Here is an 18,078-nt window from a genome sequence, read left to right as displayed (position 1 = left end):
TCACGTCGGCGAGGAGCGCGGCCGAGCCTTCTGCGTTATGCGCTCAACCGGGGACGCGACCGAGTTTTGAAATAAGGGAAACCCCTTTAGGGGGAGGGGGGGAGGAGGTCGGGGGGAGAGAAAAAGCAAGAGAGAGAGAGAAGGATAGAGAGGGGGAGATTTTCTCTTACTAGGATGACTGACTGGTGACAAAGAGAAACTGGGAGCCCCCTTTTGGCTTCAGTTGTCACCTGCTAGATTTTAGTTTTTTGGGGGGTTTTTTTTTTTGTTTTTTTATTATTATTGGGGGTGGGAGGGACTCTTTAGTTGCACAGCCAAAGGATTTTTTTTTTTTTTTTTTTAAGATCATCATTATTTTTGTAGGTGGGGGGGGGGAACCATGCCTGTCCGGAGGGGTCATGTTGCCCCACAAAACACATTTTTGGGAGTTATTATCCGGAAATTCGAAGGACAAAGTGAGTAGTCTCCATGTCTCCGTGTCTCTGTGTCTCCATGTCTCTGTGTCTCTGTGTCTCTGTGTCTCCATGTCTCTGTGTCTCCATGTCTCCGTGTCTCTGTGTCTCTGTGTCTCTGTGTCTCCATGTCTCTGTGTCTCCGTGTCTCCGTGTCTCTGTGTCTCCATGTCTCTGTGTCTCTGTGTCTCCATGTCTCTGTGTCTCCATGTCTCTGTGTCTCCATGTCTCCGTGTCTCTGTGTCTCTGTGTCTCCATGTCTCTGTGTCTCCATGTCTCCGTGTCTCCATGTCTCCATGTCTCCGTGTCTCTGTGTCTCCATGTCTCTGTGTCTCCATGTCTCTGTGTCTCTGTGTCTCCATGTCTCTGTCTCCATGTCTCTGTGTCTCCATGTCTCTGTGTCTCTGTGGTGTGTTGTTGTGCTGCCTTTCCTTTTGTCTCTGTCCTGCTACATGCTGAGAACCATAAATTAGGAAATCTCCTAATTGCCTACTTCTCTTATGATACAGATAGGCTACAATAGAATAAATCTATTTCCAGTGTTTCTATGTTTTTTTTTTACTATATGTCAGAGGCACATTTGAAGTATTTTTAAGGTTATTACCCATCTACCTTGGGCTCCTCTCCTGCTCCAGTGGAAATTGTAGTTTTTAAAAAAAAACTGCATATCCCCAAAAAAACAAGGATTAAAGGGATTTAATAACTTCCAGATCGTATCCCCCAAAATACGTGTATTGCCCTTATTAAATCCTCCATTTATGTTTTAGTTCTCATACATTATTTGTGTTGCTGTGGATGCATGCTGGAAGCCTGGAGACACTTAGGCAAATTTAGTAATTTCTTGTGCCATAAATCTGTTTTTTTTTTTATCGCTGAAAATTTGTGGCTTTAATTACGTTTTTACTATTTTAAATGCAATGTCAAAAGATTCCAATCATATAAAATGCGATAATCACGCTTTAAATGATCTCATAAACAAGAATAAAGCATCTAGCCGGCGTATGAAGTTATTTTATCCACTGGAGCAGTTAAGCACCATTAAGAAATCTAATGGAGAATAATCACAATAAACGTATGTATTCATTTTTACACGCCATATTCTTATTGTTTAATGTATTAATTTATATATATATATATATATATATATATATATATATATATGCACATGTTCAACAGCGTGTGAATCATTAAAGTAAATTGGTTTTCAAATTAACAATCGTCCTCCCTCAATCTCCACTCTACAGATAAGAAATTCATCATAGCCAATGCCCGGGTACAGAACTGCGCTATCATCTACTGTAATGACGGCTTCTGCGAGATGACGGGCTTCTCCCGGCCGGACGTCATGCAGCGACCGTGCACCTGCGACTTCCTGCACGGCCAGTTCACCACCCGGCACTCGGTGGCCCAGGTGGCCCAGGCGCTGCTGGGCTCAGAGGAGCGCAAGGTGGAGATCACCTACCACCGCAAGGACGGTGAGTCCCGTGGTGTGTCGTCTTGAACGTGGGCTCAGCTGGCGTTTGCAAACACACGACACGAAGCTGCTGCAGCGTTGTCACTGTCAAACGCACGCTGGCTTGAGCCACTGAAGCTGTCACACCCTCTCTTAAAAAAGTAATCATCACGTTTCGGGCACAATATATATCGAACATCGTGTCCCAGCGGTTGAATCTGGTTTTATTGTGTGCTGCACTGGACAGCATTTTTTTACAATGCCTCATACTCCAGCTACACAGTGGGTAATTTTGACTTCTGAGCCTGCCCTATCTGGAGCATTCTGCAGCAGCAAATCACTGAGTGCACCCATTTAGAACCCTGTGGGGGGAGAGTAGCTGGAAAAGGCTTCCTTTTGCTGTGAAGTCCAGTTCTGAAATGATGCAAGCGCTGGGAGATTGTGAAAGATGTTCATTAGCCTGCACTGGATAGGGCACCCTGGGAAGGATGTAGCTCACCTCCCTAGAGACCATTGTGGAGATAGTGAAGTGTGCGCTTTCTCCTCTCGTCTTCTCCCAAAAAATACCGTAGCTGCTGCAGAGTACAGTTGCTTTGCATTCATTCAGCTACAGCCCTGACATTTACCTGTGACTGACTGTATCTATATAGCTTTTCCATAGTTCACATAATCGACTTGCGTGCACATGCCGCTTATGAGTACTGCATGCAGATCATGACTTGGCATGACAGCTGGTATTGTTTTGAGTTACAAGGCCAGCTCCATAGTGAAAGTTTAAACCAGTCGCTTCAGCTGTCCTGGTTCAGGAAGAGTTCCTGTGGCGACCTCCAACAATGACACGCGTATGTATTCAGATGATTGAGCCTCCTTGCATAATGCTTTAGGGGAAGTTTCACTATGGCACCAATAAGGATTAATAGTTTCATAAGACCTATGTGGAGATCATATGTGTGATCATATTGTTTATTGTATGTTGCCATTAGGCTTTATGGTGTTTTATCCTCAAGGATTGTTAATACTGCCGTGTGTGAGTTATTTCCAATCAAATAAAAATCAATCTACTGCACCGAAGCTGAGCCCATGAGGTCAGGGCTCAACAATAAGGATTACGAGCCTGCGCTGGGCAAGTATAATACCTCATGGGGCTAGTCAAATCTAGCAACTCACTTGCCAGATCCGATGGTAAAAAATATGAAACATATTTTCTATATACGGAGCTGATGATAGAAGTAGCTTAGGAGTGAGCCATTTTGCTCCCTCTCCTCTCTGTTAAGAGATGTGCAGTACCGATCGGGCACTTGGGAGAAAATGACGGGCGGCCAAAGACAAAGTTCAAGAGCATATCATTTGATTACCAATATACAGGCATGTCAAAATAGACTTCAGGCAAGTAGATCCTGACCCACGTTGAACCCTTGACATTGAATGTATTTGATTATTGCTGCAGAAATTAGCTAAAAAAAAAACAAGAGGTGATGCTGTCTGTATCAATGAGTCATGTCCTCGTAGATAATGAAACGTATGCTGTCAGGGGAATTTGTTTTGACATTTGATGTGAGATGGGAGCTCTGGATGAGCGATGATGATGATGTGGTCTTTAAAGATTGAATCCGTGTGTGTGTGTGTGTGTGTGTGTGTGTGTGTGTGTGTGTTCATTGTCAGTGCAGGTGTGTGTGTGTGTGTGTGTGTGTGTGTGTGTGTGTGTGTGTGTGTGTGTGTGTGCTTGTCTAATTCATTCTCAGGCAGGTATACGAAAACCCAAAGAGAGAGAGAGAGGAGACGTAGATAAGGTCGAAGGCAGTTTACAGAACGGTGACAAATGATAGTATCCTTGCAGACATAAATGTTTGGTCAAATGTTGGAAGAGTAGCATGAGGTCGCTGAAAAACGCTTGAGGGAACAAGGAGAGTGGGAGATGTCAGCTTATTGTCTGAGTGGAGTGGTTAGAGTCAATAAGCGGCCCATAGCCTTGTTTTAAATTGTTTTTCCTGAACATCAACAAGCACCATAAGAAGCTCAGGCTGCACCATAAATACTATCATTTCCCTGCTGGAGATAAGATGCTATGAGTTGCAGCATGTCTCATTTTGTGTTTGCAACTTGTTTTCACACCCAGGGAAATGAACTAACATTTACGAAAGTGCCAAGTTCTACTACAACTTTTATAGTTTTTACACCCCACAACATTTCACAGGGGACATTTTCTTCTTGTTATTCCACCACATTTATCTGAGTTGCGGACATTTTTTCGGCAGCGTTTTTTCTGACGATGGAGGAACGTTCTTACAAACACATTGTCGCCAAGGAAGTTCCTCTAACATATGTGGAACTTTCTTGTGTGGGTCCCACGACGCTCTTGCAAACTTGCCAGATGATTGCATTAGCGATTCCGATGTCTCCACCATCTGCCTTTTACAGAAAAATCCTTAGTTACGTGCTACAATACACATTCTGTTAATTGCTATCCTAAGGCTCCACTGTCTCTAATCACAGTAAGCCCTCCCTAAAGCATACCCTGCTTTATGGTTTATTTGACTCTAAATGGGCCATAATTCATTAAATCAACATCATGCTGTATTGATGAAGACTTTGAACGAGTAAATGAGACCATAAACTCATGTTTGCTGTGGTAATAAATCAAATAGATCTCATAGACTTCCTAACAATCTGACTTCTTTTTGCAACCTGAGGAGTCGCCCCCTGCTGGTCAGCAAAGACAATGCAAGTTTTAAGACACTTCCACATTGGCTTCACTCGGCAGACCCGGATATTGCCCCCCTGCTCCGGACTCTCCGTTAAAAAAGTAGGCTTTTTAAATGTCTCACCTGTGAGTGGATTTGGCCTTGTGTGCACTGATTCATTCTGCCTGTAGTTAACACACCATCATAGTGTAGTTTTAATGAAAGCTCAACTCCTGGCCTTTACTCAGTGTTGTTCACCAATGGAGTAACCGCTTCAAAAGTGACACGTTTTCTTTTTTTAATAAATTGTTGCGCGCTGGATCCAACTTACGCAAATGCGAAGAGTGTTTTCGTGAGATTTTGAAAAGCAACTGATAAATATTTAAAGAAACTTTTAAAGCGGGAAACGGACACAAACATGAAAAAGAACTGTGATGAGGTCGTGATCCCGCCTGAAACCAAAATATCGTATTTTTGCAGGGTTACAATCCCCTTCAAGGAGCATTCTCTAGATTGGGGAGGTTATGTTTCTAAATGAGCTCGCAGGAAGGAACCATTAGTGAGCACTCTCATTAGTGAACAGTACTGCATTACCGCAAGACGACGCTATGCAGAAGCCTTCTGGGAATATTTGTTGAACTAATTAACCAAACAAAGATCTTTGAAGGTGTTAGGACACGTTACCAAACAGCAGCCTTAGGGGAACCCAGCTTCAGGGAGAGGGATGTGCTTTCACCCTTTCATACCAATCCCTTTCAGTTAACTTGACTCACGATGGGAGTATTATCATTGCATGGTAAAGGATGTAAGTACTTCAAACATGACCATAACAGGTCTGATGCCTCTCTAGGCCCCGCCGCGGTGTCAGCCAAGCCGAGCAAGCCGGTTCAATCTGCATTGATCCGCTGAGCGTACGGGACTAATGAGGACACAAATACCTTTATGTTGCATTGATCTTCAAAACCGGTGCGTTGGAGGGAGGAAATCAATGAGCGCCCTCCACCAGCTGGCCCACAGGAGACTTGGATAAAAAGAGCTAGAGGACTCCTGACCATCGGACCCTGTAGCGAGGGAGAAAGGGCCTCATTACCATTCTATATGATGTAACTCTAATTACCTCAGTGTTTTCCTCTCACCTGACTCAGAGCTTCTCCAGGGAAGGTCATACACCTGTTTCCTGCTCTAATAGTCATCCTTTTTATACGAAGCAAGTAGGGCTGTGCATTGAGTCCTGCCGGAGATCATTTTATGTTTTTATAGCTGGCATCGTCTAATCCAGTGACAATGAAGATTGAGGTATTTTCAAAACTCTGGTCTGTCATTCCATATCAATAATCTCAATCAATCGTCAAGTATTTGTAACTATTTAAATAGGCTGTGCAATAAATGTGAGTTACAAATGTGAAGAGGCTCATTAAGCTGAAGTGGGAACACACATTTTAGACACATTTTAATAGGATATCTTTGAAAAGATAAAGGGGCAAAGGTAAAAAGACTGGACCCCATTAGGAGTAAAGATAAAGTATTGTAGTCATTATACACCACACACACATCCCTCAGCCCCTATCTCTGTTCTCTCCCGTATTGGAGTTCCAGGAGAAATGTCATTGTGGCGAACTGATTGCTCATGTCGTGGTGGACCGTTGGGGTTTCTGCAAGGCAATCTCCTTCTTTTTAATCCGATGACCCGGGGTCCGCACAAAAGCATCGCCCCGCTGTCCTTTTACAGTCCGTGAAGGAGATTCTGCTCGTCAGCACAATCTCCGGCACATTGTTAATGCTTTCTGATTTGTGCTTTTCGCAGAACCACCGGTCCTTTCTGCCTCCCAGTGCTCATATCTGGACGACCTCTACAGGAGAAGTGTCTGTCATTAAAGTTTATTCCAAAGCCCTGTGCTCGACATTTAGATGCTGAGCTGTTTGCTGCGCTTCAGAAGCCAGCTATTGTCAAATTTGACTTTTTTTGTCGTTTTCGATTTTTGTTAACCTTGATACTTTTTCTGAACAGGCTCTTCTCAACAGAGTCAGCATCTGGAAAGACAGCCAGTGATGCACTAGTACTATTTCGCTTTGTAGTCATTTGCTTCGTAATGTGATGACAGATACATTTCACAAAATTGTAATCGCATAAGAAAAAAACCCAATGATTCCACTTGAACCAAATCAAACAAAATGTTGTGCTAAACACAGAGTGCCCTGCCAAAGTTAATCCATCTGAAACGGTCAATTTCACTCGAGGAAAATAAATGAAAGCATTACGTTTTTCTGGATAATCCTTTCACTGGCTTATCAAGTAGGAAAACACAGCTGTAAAAACATTTCAATCTAGAACTGTGAAATCAGTCAGTGCTACCCATGAATTAACTGAATCGGCTAATATATCTAATCAGGGTCCTAACATTGAAATCGCATTGTCAAATAGCTTGAAAGGAAGTGAAGTAAAAAGAACAATATTTCCCTCTTAGACGTAGTAGAGTAAAAGTAAAAAAGTCACATAAAATGGAAATACTCAATGGAATAAGTAAAGTACCTCAAACTTGTACTTAAGTGCAGAACTTAAGCAGCTTTAATGTACTTTGCTACATTCCACCACTGCTTGAAGACCGAATTGTTGAGAGCTCAAAGTTCTTCATAGAGCTAGACTCATAGATTCTGCTCTCAAAGTGCACCAAATTGATGCATTTAACTTTAAAAATGCACAAAAGACGGACAGACGCTCGCGCATGTGCGTCACTCACAGACCCAAACGCACGAGCGATTGCATTACTCTCCCGGCAGAGATTATGATAACCTTCATAAAACGCCACTTTCTTTATGACGCATCGTCCAGCCAGGAAAAGAGCAAGTTGGAGCCAAAGATGTCATTTAAAAAAAATCTAAAGTTACGTAGAGGCTGTCAAATAGAGCAGTTATGTTTTCTAAAACATAATCGTTTTCTATTCAATTAGCCACTGACCAAGTCCCTCCATTATGTGGCCTTACAGTAAATACTGGAAACGTTGCCAAGATTTGGTATTTAAATTTGTTATCCTCTTGCAGGGTTTTATCAAAGATAGCCACACGGTCTATTTAAATGCTAATGGGTTGCTAATAGGATTTGCAAAATGACATGAACTCCTCATCCAAAACAAATGCAAATGATAACTCAGTAGCCTGACAAGAAGCAAAGCCACCTTTGCTTTTAAAGAACACCTGTTTCTTACAGATCTCACATTGAACACTGAAATTATAAGCTACAAGTCTTACACCTTGTCTTACTGACGATTTCAAAAATCAGAGAGTAAAAATAAACGGCATATTTACTATGCAACAGTTCAGTGATCCAAATAGAATAATCACAGGGTGTTGCCTTCCCCACTCGACAGCTGACTCTCAGGGGCCTTGGTGTTGCAAGAAATCCAAAAGCTCAGTACACGGTCAAAGCTTTCACTAGCAAATAGCAAATGAGACTGAAAATGTCACGCTATAAATAGGTTTAAGTTGTGCTTCAGTGGCGCTCACTGAGATGAGTTTTTTTTTTTTTCTTCCCCCATCTCCTTTAAAATATCCCCTATCAATGCAGAAACTTCACTTCAGATCAGTGTGTATCGCTGTTCTGAAATAGGGACTGAGATGTTATTTTTCTCTGCAGTTATGTCTAATTATGAACATGTGCAATTATGAGTAACCTGCAAAGGTTTGGCAGTTTTTAACTCGGAAACTGACTCATTCGACTATGAGTCGACTTAAAGTTATTACAGTTTATGATTCAGCCTTGTTTTAAAACGAGCACCGGATAGATTCCTCGCCCAAAAGATTGCTTCAGGACTTTCACCCAGGAGAACGCTGTTAGTGTCCCACGTAAAAACCAAAAGTCAACATCGACTTTTTTTTAAGGTACGCAACCTTAGCGATGATGCATAGAATACACAAAACCATTGTAGGACATAGGAAAAGGAAAGAATGATTAAAATCAATGCAGCAGAACCTCAGGTCCTTTTTTAAATTTATTTCACAATCTGGCGCCTACATTATCCACGATGCAACTCAATCGCAGTTCGGTCAGATTGGGATGTGTAATGCTAATAGAAGCTAATGTAGCCTGGAGCCTCTGACCTTAAGCAGCGATGACATTGCTTGTGGACATTTATCAGACTTCACACAGCTCCCTCTTGAGACGAAGGTTTTTTTTCTTCTTTTTTCTTTTTCTTGTACACCACCAGATTTTAATAATGTCATGCTGGAATCTGACATTTCAGAGTACTGATATCACAGCCCACTTTTATGAAAAGACCATCTTTTCTAATTGTGAAATACTTATTTAAATGACTTAGGCGGCCACATATTTCAATAGTACTGAAACCAACCTGGGAAACAAAGTTTACAACATAGAATTTTAGATATCAAACAAAACCTTTACCAACACATGATGGTATTTAAGGTGTCTTTTACGATAGACATTTCATATTCTTGCAGTGTAGATTCTGCCAATGCAACGCAAGTTGTGTGAACTGCTCTTAAGAATAACTAGTCAGTGAGGCTCTGTAGCCTCAGAGGAAGCCAGACATGATGAGTGATGATGATGTGACTCGCGCGGTTCGATGGTGTGACCGTTTTTAGATTTAAAAAAACAAACAGTTCCCGATACAAACAGGATAAGCTCTCCATTGGATTTGGCCTGCAGTCTCAGGTTCAGCTGTGTTTGAGAGCATACAGTGAGCAGCTTGTGTCTGTGATAGACATATGCAGGGAGGGAGATAGATTGAAAGACAGAAGGGGATCGGATGCATTGGGGAAGAGAGAGAGAGAGAGAGAGAGGGGGGCAACACAAAGACACAATTAGGCATATAAATGAGACGGATGGAGTGTGAGAAGGAGCTTTCAAGTGTGACGCCGTGTGTGTGTGTGTGTGTGTGACTGTGAGGGATTAAGTGAGCGAGCTGGCAAGAGAGAAAAAAGTGAAGGTGTCTGAGAGAGAGAGAGAGAGAGAGAGATAGAGGAGTCAGATGCAGCTGGAGATCAGGTGGCTTCTTCCATTGCAGGGAACGTCCACTTGAATTCAGTCCAGCAGCTTTAAGGCTATGCATACGTTAATTGTATTGTTGTGCAAATATATATATATATATATAATGTAGGAGTAGAATTGCCATTTTCTTTATTTGTGTACCGATGCCATTGCAACCGTTGTAGCGGGCTAACTTCCACATAAACTGAACCGACAATACAGCAAACCCTGCAGACTCGCAACAAAGGCGAGCAGCGTAGCAGTGATGTTAAAAAGCAAAGAGAGTAAAAAAAAAAATCTAAACTTAATGCTCCATGCACACAACGTCGTGTGCATGGAGCAACATTGTTATAGCCAGATGAGTGACAACTTTTCTTCGGCTCATTTTCTGTAACCAGTGTGGCATTAAAGCACGGTTAGCAAGCTAGCTTGCTGGCTAACAAGGGGACAGCTGCTTGGTTATCTAGCTTTTCTAGTCCCCCCAATGCTTTAATACTACACTGTGTGTCACTTTGAATACGGCCGCCCCGCTTGCTCTCATCAGTTCTAATGCCTGAGAGAAAAGGAGTGTAATGAGCAAGCCCCCCCCACTCCCAATCTAAAGTGACAGGGACAGATTTGTGTTGTAGCAAAGGCTTCGATTTCCTCTGCGTTCAAGCCTCGCAGCAGATCTCATTTATAATGAGTTTCTTCAACGGCTTTTACAGTCTGCCAGGAAGAGAAATTACAGACTGGTCATTTACAAGACGATTTGTAGTTCCTCTGCTTGGTTGTAGCCATTACAAACCTGAGTGCTTTAAAACAGTCAAAGTAGAGGGAGGTGAAGTCCACACATAGCCATGCTGATGTTTCGGGTCACGCTTTAACATACCTAACCGGCACCACATTACACATATTTTTAGCTATTCAGTTGAATTTCCTCCTGTCCGTCACACCCTCACTTTGCCATCCCTACAAAAAAAAGCCTCCATGTGCACCACAGCATAGCGTTGTCGTGGCAACCGTTGCAAAGAGCCATGATTTATCATCGCAGCGCTCAAATTCATCCTGGCATGTGTGTCGATGGGCCTCGGAAGCTGAAGAACAGAACTACCGGGACACGGTCACACAATCCTGACTCCGCCATGAAAAGCAGGATCAGAGTGACTGCAGAGCAATATGCTGGTTTAAAGTCATACTGAAAAACAGGATGTGATACATGCAGAATTACATGGAATGTTATGAAAAGTGGCCACAGCGTATTTGAAATGAATTCCAACCGTTCTGGCCACAGTTGCAGTTGTCTTTTCAATGTGACTTTATGCCTATGTGTGTGCACACTTGAAACTTCAATGCATGATCTAATAGTGATCGCATATAAGACCGGCCAAGACTCCTGGTGTCACTGTAGGCAGATTGGGAATAAAGTCCATGAATGCATGAATAACAGTGCCCATTTCTTCTACTATAATCCTTTCAGCAGCTCAGAAGCTGTGCCGACAAACAGCTGGTTCTGAGGCCAGAGACAGACGGAACTTGGATTTAGTGTGGATGGAAACAACCAAACATTTCAGCAGAGTTTACCCGCATCGTGCTTTTAATGTGATTTCAGTGTAATCTGACTGAACACAACTAAGAGGCTACAGCCATGCTAGCAGCTCTCCGAAGCAATGCTTTGACCTGAGCGCTAACACCAGCATATTTATGCCCAAAAAAGGCATTGCTGAAATGCTGAAATGTTTAGCATTTTATATGGTTTACCATGTTAAGCATCTTAGTTAAGCGTATAAGTATGCTAACTTCACTCATTAGTGCCAAAAACAAAACAGTATAGCTTATTTTAACAATATTGGACAAAGTAAAACATTGACTTGATGATGTCTCTAGAAGAAAAGGAGGAAGAAGAGAGGATTGAATAGTTGAATAGTTAATTTGAACATTGCTGCTTCCTCGTGGTAATTACACATTATCATTATTCCACATAAAATTATCTTTTCATTTGACGATGCCTGAGAGACGAGAAAAAACCCACTGCAAATAACAAATGCATCAAGGTTGTTTTGAATGACATATTTGTCAATTCAAGCTTGGTTTTTAAAAAAAGAAATCCTTAAATATAAATGAGTAAGTCTGTCCTCGGATATATTGGAATTCATTGAACCTTGCATTTATTTTTTTAATAATGTAATTCGGATCAATAACTCATTCCTTCAGGGATCCTCCCCTTCCCATTGCTTTGCCGTCCGGTCATCAATAACAGTCACTGATGGTGACATCCCTTTCTCCTATCCGACAAAGTAAACGAGGTCACCGTCAAATCATATGAGATCCGAAGACATCAGACAATTTCCCTGAGCCCTAGTTGTAAGCAATGTCCTCTCAGTTTTATGCCATGTTGCGTCTAATTCATATTTTGAAAACCAGAGATATATTTTTTTGGGGTGTAATAACGTTAAAGTTCTCTGATTTGTGTATATTTTCTTCAGAATTAAATGCTTTCAGGCAGCCGTGTAACTCTCTGACAAACATTATTTCACAATTGCCATTATCAACAGCGTATACCAGTTTAACCACCTGCTCAGGCTCAAACACCAAGCTCTGCAGGTCCAACCCCTCCCCCTTGTCTCTCCTCATTCCTGCCTCAACGAGGGGTTAACCCTCACCCACCCTCCCACAGCTGTACTCCACACGGCTCTGTGCACGGGAGATACCATTCATCCTGCCGGTATCTCATAATTGATGAGCTGCGTGTGAGCACAGGAGATTATTTTCCCAGATTATATTGATTTTTTATTTTTTTTTTTTTTTTTTTTTTAAATGTGTATCACGCCAGTGCAGTTAAAAAGTCCCCCCCCTTTCCTCCCCTCACTTATATTTATATCACTATGTGATTTCAGACAGCGCTCCCAGCTTTTCTCTCATTCACAGATTAGATATGAGCACATCTGTGAATGAACAGCCTTTCATTTTTTTCTCCCCCCCTCCGTCAGGCTCTTTCATTCATCAGATCACATGCTGACCTGATGTTTTCATTCATGTGGTTGTTGGTTAACGTTTGGTCAGTTATTGTAAGTATTCATAAATATATATCATTTACATTTTTTTCTTTCTCTCCAAGACATGCTGCTCCGAGTTCTTCCCTCCTCCTCTTTAGACCATTTAGATGTTGATGTTACTACAGCGTCTTCACGCCCAGGCAGCGTTTTACCATCTTATGACTGAAATATCATTAATCCGCTGAATTAGGTGAAAGCTATGTTCATGAATGGGAGTATTTTTTTTTTTTTTTTTTTAGAAGCCCGCCACTAAATGCCAGGTAGGGATCAGATCTCTGCGGCGCCTGCGGAGTCACTGTGATGGAGATTGAATCAACGGGCTCTTAGAATCCGAGGGGACAGCCAGCGGCCGCCGGCCTGCTTCGTCACAGCCGGGCGTACTATCAACTCAACTTGACACGTTATCAAGGAGTTGGACCACAAATGGTCCCGCTCTGTGACTGAGGCTTCTGATTTATCTTTGTCCATTTGAGTTCCACCCCGTGCATTCTGAGACACAGGGCTCACATTGTTTTTGTTTTATTCTTTCGCTGTGGGCAGAAGGATACACGTATGGCTGATGCGTTGACATTTTGACAAAAGTCATTTAGTATTGTAGGAGCCCGTCAGGCTTTAACAGTGTTTTGTAATCGACTTTGTTTCAGCATCTTAAGGAGCACTTGCAGTATATTCCATAATGATGTTATTGCTATTGCTTGTAGATGGACCCTCGTCTCAGTTCGGTGTTTAGAAAATAAGATAAGCTTTGCATTGTTTGGATCTAGTCTATAGTGTGAAATATGCATGTTATGCCTGTGCCGATGTGAGGGAAGGACAGAGGATGTCGCATGTGCACAGATTGTAAAGCCCTCTGAGGCAAATTTGTAATTTGTGATTCTGGGCTATACAAAATAAACTGAATTGAATTGAATTGAATGAGCGTCCCATTTACATTGTCACCCTGTTGAATCAAGCCTGCCATCTTACCCAGCAAACATTGCAACAATGTATCTGTAGCTCGGCATAAATGCTTTCTAGTTGCAGATCCCTGATAATGCTACATTGTAAACAACATATCTGTGTTTAAATTGGCAGGAGCAGAGCTAGTAGCATTGGGAACAGATAACTGCTGTTATTACATATGGAGGTTCCATTGAGATGTGTTATGGTGCTTTCATTCTCCAATTAGTCAAAAAATGGCATTGGACGAAGTTACATTATAACGTTATCATGATGTGTTCAAATGTACTCTTGTGAAATGTAGTTTTGGTGAGAAGCTTGGATAAATCCAGTTGTTTGAAGGAGATGTTTTCACAGCAATATAAAAATGTATATTAAGGGTGAATTATGAGCTGTTTATCTTCCTAACAAGAGCTCTAAGCAGCTTTACACACATGGTGTGTTTGGCTAACCGCTATCCGCTAACTGAACTACCAGTGAACACACCCCGCTTGCAACCCAGCTGTTTTTTTTAGGTAAATCCTGTGTGTTTACCAGGGCAAATCTGACATATGTTTAGCTTATAAAACTGAACAAGTAGACATCTGTTTTCACAGAGTCTACAGAGCGAGGGACTATTATTTTCCAAGACATCAAATCAGGTCAGTTTGCCTCGCGGTATCTTGTTTGCTGCACCGTCTGTCAAGTCCGATTACTTTCCACATTGATAATGATAAACGGTGTACTCATGGCACCGTACACAGCTTGGTGCTTGAAAGCATCCACAGAGACTTCCATCACCCATCGTGATCTCCAAGATAACCTTTTGCAGTGACACCCCACGGTGCCCAGAGCTTCAGACAGATTATTCCTGTTGATGCTGCTATGCAAGGCTTTGTTGTATCCCATGACTTGCTCCGTCACCTTTTTAGATTATCTCCTCACTCACCGTAACAAAGACTGAGAGTGACACATGAGTGAAAATGTCCATAATCCATAACATTTAATATGAATTGTTTGTATTGTGCCCTTTCTAGAGCACACACTAAGCTTTAGATTGCATTTAATTGTCAGCGTACGGGATCTCGGCCTATTCCAAGATAGATTTGTACTTGGATATACTTTCATTAAAAAGCCGAAGTTCGTATTTTCTTTCAAAACTAATTGAACTCAAACTTTTTAGATGAATTAATCATCTCAGAGTGAAATCAAAGCCCTACTGAAGACATTCAATCCTTGCCCTTTGAGTGCACTCCACTATCTTGTCATCTGATCATTTAGCGGCCTCTTACAGCATGCAACTCGCACCCATAATGGGAAGTGTCTAACACATGGATACATTAACAGAACGCACTGACCTTGAGGTTTGTGTGTGTGTGTGTGTGATCTTCTATTAAAAGAACTGTCTCCCGTAATAATAGACCAAATGATCCGGTCCTGTTCAAAGTCATTATGCACTGACAACATCGGGCCCCGTGTCTGAAGACTTAATGCCTGGGTTCTTCTCATCATGTACACTCCACATTGATTTGTCTGGTTTTCTAGTGCAGGCCATATTGGCTGCCTCCACATCCCTGTAATGTTGCAGTGTATCACACCCACAGGTCCCATCACTTTAGTCTAGGCAATTTCACAATGGCACATGGGAGTAGATGGACTTCTATGACTTCTATAAGTCATTTGAACATATACCAATGCTTCAGCTGCTAAATTACATTTTCTAGACTGTTATCGTTAGGACTGATTGCTTTGCTCCCAAGAGGGTTGCTTGTAGCGTTGTTGAGAACCCGCAAAGTATGAACAATTATGGAAGAATGGTTCTCAAGACATGCGAAGGGCAGTCGTATGTGTTTCCAAGACATAGACTTTACTCGTCCAGGTATATTAAGGCCCCATCAAGTACTGGAAAGAGAGTTGGCGGGACTACGGTGGTGGGCAGTAGCCAAGACATGGTTCTGCACTACCCTCCCCCCTCCCCCTAGCAACAGTACCGCCTCTAGATTTGAGAACCAGTGGTTTATTGACAAATGTAGCAAGATCAAACAACCAAAAATAGGGGTCTCATCCACGGTCAGCTACTGCCCCAAGTAGAATCTATAACACTGAACATACATACACAGACAGACAGACAGACAGACAGACAGACAGACAGACAGACACAGAGATTCATTCTTTTCATATTGTGATGATGCTACCACAGCGCCACCTATTGGCCAAATTGGCTGATGTCACTCAGACATCATATCTGCACAAATTTGTCCACCAAATGCGGATGCAACCGCACAAAACGTTCAGGAGATGTGACGTTTGTCAAGACAAAAAACCCTGACCACTGCATTTGACCTAACTGTGAGAACCAGCAACTTGTTCTGGCTTCGTCCAGAGATGTTCTGCAACAAACCTGGTGACAATTTCTCAAGATTTGTAGGAGTATTGAAAAATTCATTTTTACTTTTTTTTTTTAAGGATTCTATTGATAGATTTGTTTTGGATCCACAAAATCCACAAAACATCTTTGTTTCTGATACTTTGGGTTCAAAGCTAGTTGCCAAAACGTGAAGTTCATTGTTTTAGCGCCACCATCCTTCCAAACTGGATCTGATTAACGGCACTCTGGCTATGCAAAGGACAGACAGACAGATCATAAGATGTTTGTGTTAGGGTCTATGTCTACTTTTGTGTCGAGCTTTGTTTTCTAAAGAATCGCGTTGTAATTGACTGAGGCAGTGAAGAGGTTTTGTGTCGAGGGAACTTATTGAGCACTGAAGTTAGAAAAGTATACCACAAATACATTACCACAAAAACCTTCTAGAGCTTGGGAGTAGCTTGTGGATGAAAATGGTGCTTTTGAACCTCACTTTACTTTCCACAGTTATTGAGCAAATGGATGCTCGGTGTGTAGCTTGTGGCCATTTTAACTGATATGCCCAATGATGAATAGTGATTTTTTTTTTTTTTTACATGTGACGTTTTGGGGTAAGGGACTGTCTCCCCGACAACCAGTCCACCATGCTGCCACTGATGTTGTAACCCCGAGTATAAAGTAGCCATCCTGGATTAGGGAGCGTTACAGTAAAACAGCTCTGAGCACAACTGAATGTTCCCGAGGGGTAATGGGAAGGGATCACATTTCCCTAGAATGGAAGGCAAAACAAAATTAAGCCTTCCTCCCTCTAGTACAAGGTCAATTCTTGTATTTAACTATTTTTTATTTCCCCTACCCTAATAATCTTGCCCCAGCAGTGTCGAGTTAAGGGACCTACTGTGTGTGACGCTGTGCTATAAATATCTATGTTGCAATACCCATATGTTGCCACAAAGTCAAAATATATTGGAAAAGTCACAAAATGCTTTTATCTGACAAAATATTCTGCTTTTATCCATATTCGTAAGCTACATTTTCACTGTGATCAAAACATTTCTCAACTGCATGCACCTTTTTAATTAAAGGGGAATCTAGCAGCAATCTAACAGCGCCATACACAACATTAATATAACCACAATGACGTTTGCAATAACAATGCATTAAGCAATGAGAGAGCGAGATTGAATATAGCGCAAGATTCATAGTAGGCGTTTAGGTCCATCCTGAATACCATCTTTTGTGCTCTGGAGCTTTGGTCGTCTCCTCTACTCACGGGTGCGAGTGTTGACGTCTCTTTCTCCCCATGAATGGCCGTGTTTTGTGGCTACCGCCTCCAACTCTCCCCTTTTGACCTTTAAGCCTGCATGGGTCGCACTCCGACACAAGCAAAGCTGGCAACGGCTCTTCTCCATTACACTGGGGAGGGACTCACCTAGACATTTCTCCGTTATCAGCTGAGATGGACGGCATAGTGCGGCACATATCTTTCGGGTTAATTAAAGGCATTCATTTTTTAAGGGATTGTTATTGAATAATAAGCAAAGGTGTGGCGTGTTTTTATGCATGTTTTGTAATCCTGAGGGGTTTAAAACAAAAAAGAAAACAGAATATCAGCATTCCAAAATAAATACAAAAATACACAAACAACGAATAACCAGGTAGCGGAATATCGAGGTCCAGCCCCACAGGCGTTGCCAGGTTGAATACTGTTCTGTTGCCGTGGACACGCGAGGACCATCATTGCCAACCATTATGGTGCCGAGGGATACGCAACACTACTACTACTACTACTACTACTACTACTACTACTACTACTACTACTACTACTACTTGTCAACCTTCAAAGTGATGCTGTTTCGCTCACCTTCTGTTGTAAAGTCATAAAAAGGGGGCAATGATAGCGCAGACTCCGACATGCTGACACGGGGAGCCAGGGTCAGAGAGCGACCCGGATAAGCTGATTTGATGACAATTAGCCGTGAAGACGCTCCCCGCTAAGCTTTTGATGGCGAGAGAGGGGAGAGGGTCAGAGAGAGAGGATAAGCTGATTTGATGACAATTAGAGAGAAGCTTTTGATGGGAGAGAGAGGGGGAGAGGGGCAGGCAAACGAGGAGGGAGATGTCACTCTAACCCCTGGAGCAGTGCAACCAGAGGCTCGGCTCACATCAGTGTCACTCACAAACACACAC

The 18,078-nt window shown here is 42.2% G+C and overlaps 1 protein-coding gene across 1 annotated transcript in view; it reads left to right on the top strand.

The window, feature by feature from the left end:
- The first annotated feature begins 379 nt into the window (after positions 1-379).
- kcnh7 (potassium channel, voltage gated eag related subfamily H, member 7) overlaps positions 380-18,078 on the top strand; it is a 102,279-nt gene continuing 84,580 nt past the window's right edge. The window contains exons 1-2 of the mRNA XM_054623452.1: positions 380-455; positions 1,697-1,927. Coding sequence (XP_054479427.1) covers positions 380-455; positions 1,697-1,927 — 307 coding nt within the window. The remainder of the gene's footprint in view (positions 456-1,696; positions 1,928-18,078) is intronic.

This window comes from Anoplopoma fimbria, chromosome 22 (assembly GCF_027596085.1).
Source record: "Anoplopoma fimbria isolate UVic2021 breed Golden Eagle Sablefish chromosome 22, Afim_UVic_2022, whole genome shotgun sequence".
Taxonomy (NCBI): Eukaryota; Metazoa; Chordata; class Actinopteri; order Perciformes; family Anoplopomatidae; genus Anoplopoma; species Anoplopoma fimbria.
Note: the sequence above shows the minus strand (reverse complement) of the source record. Positions and strands in the feature narration are given on the sequence as shown.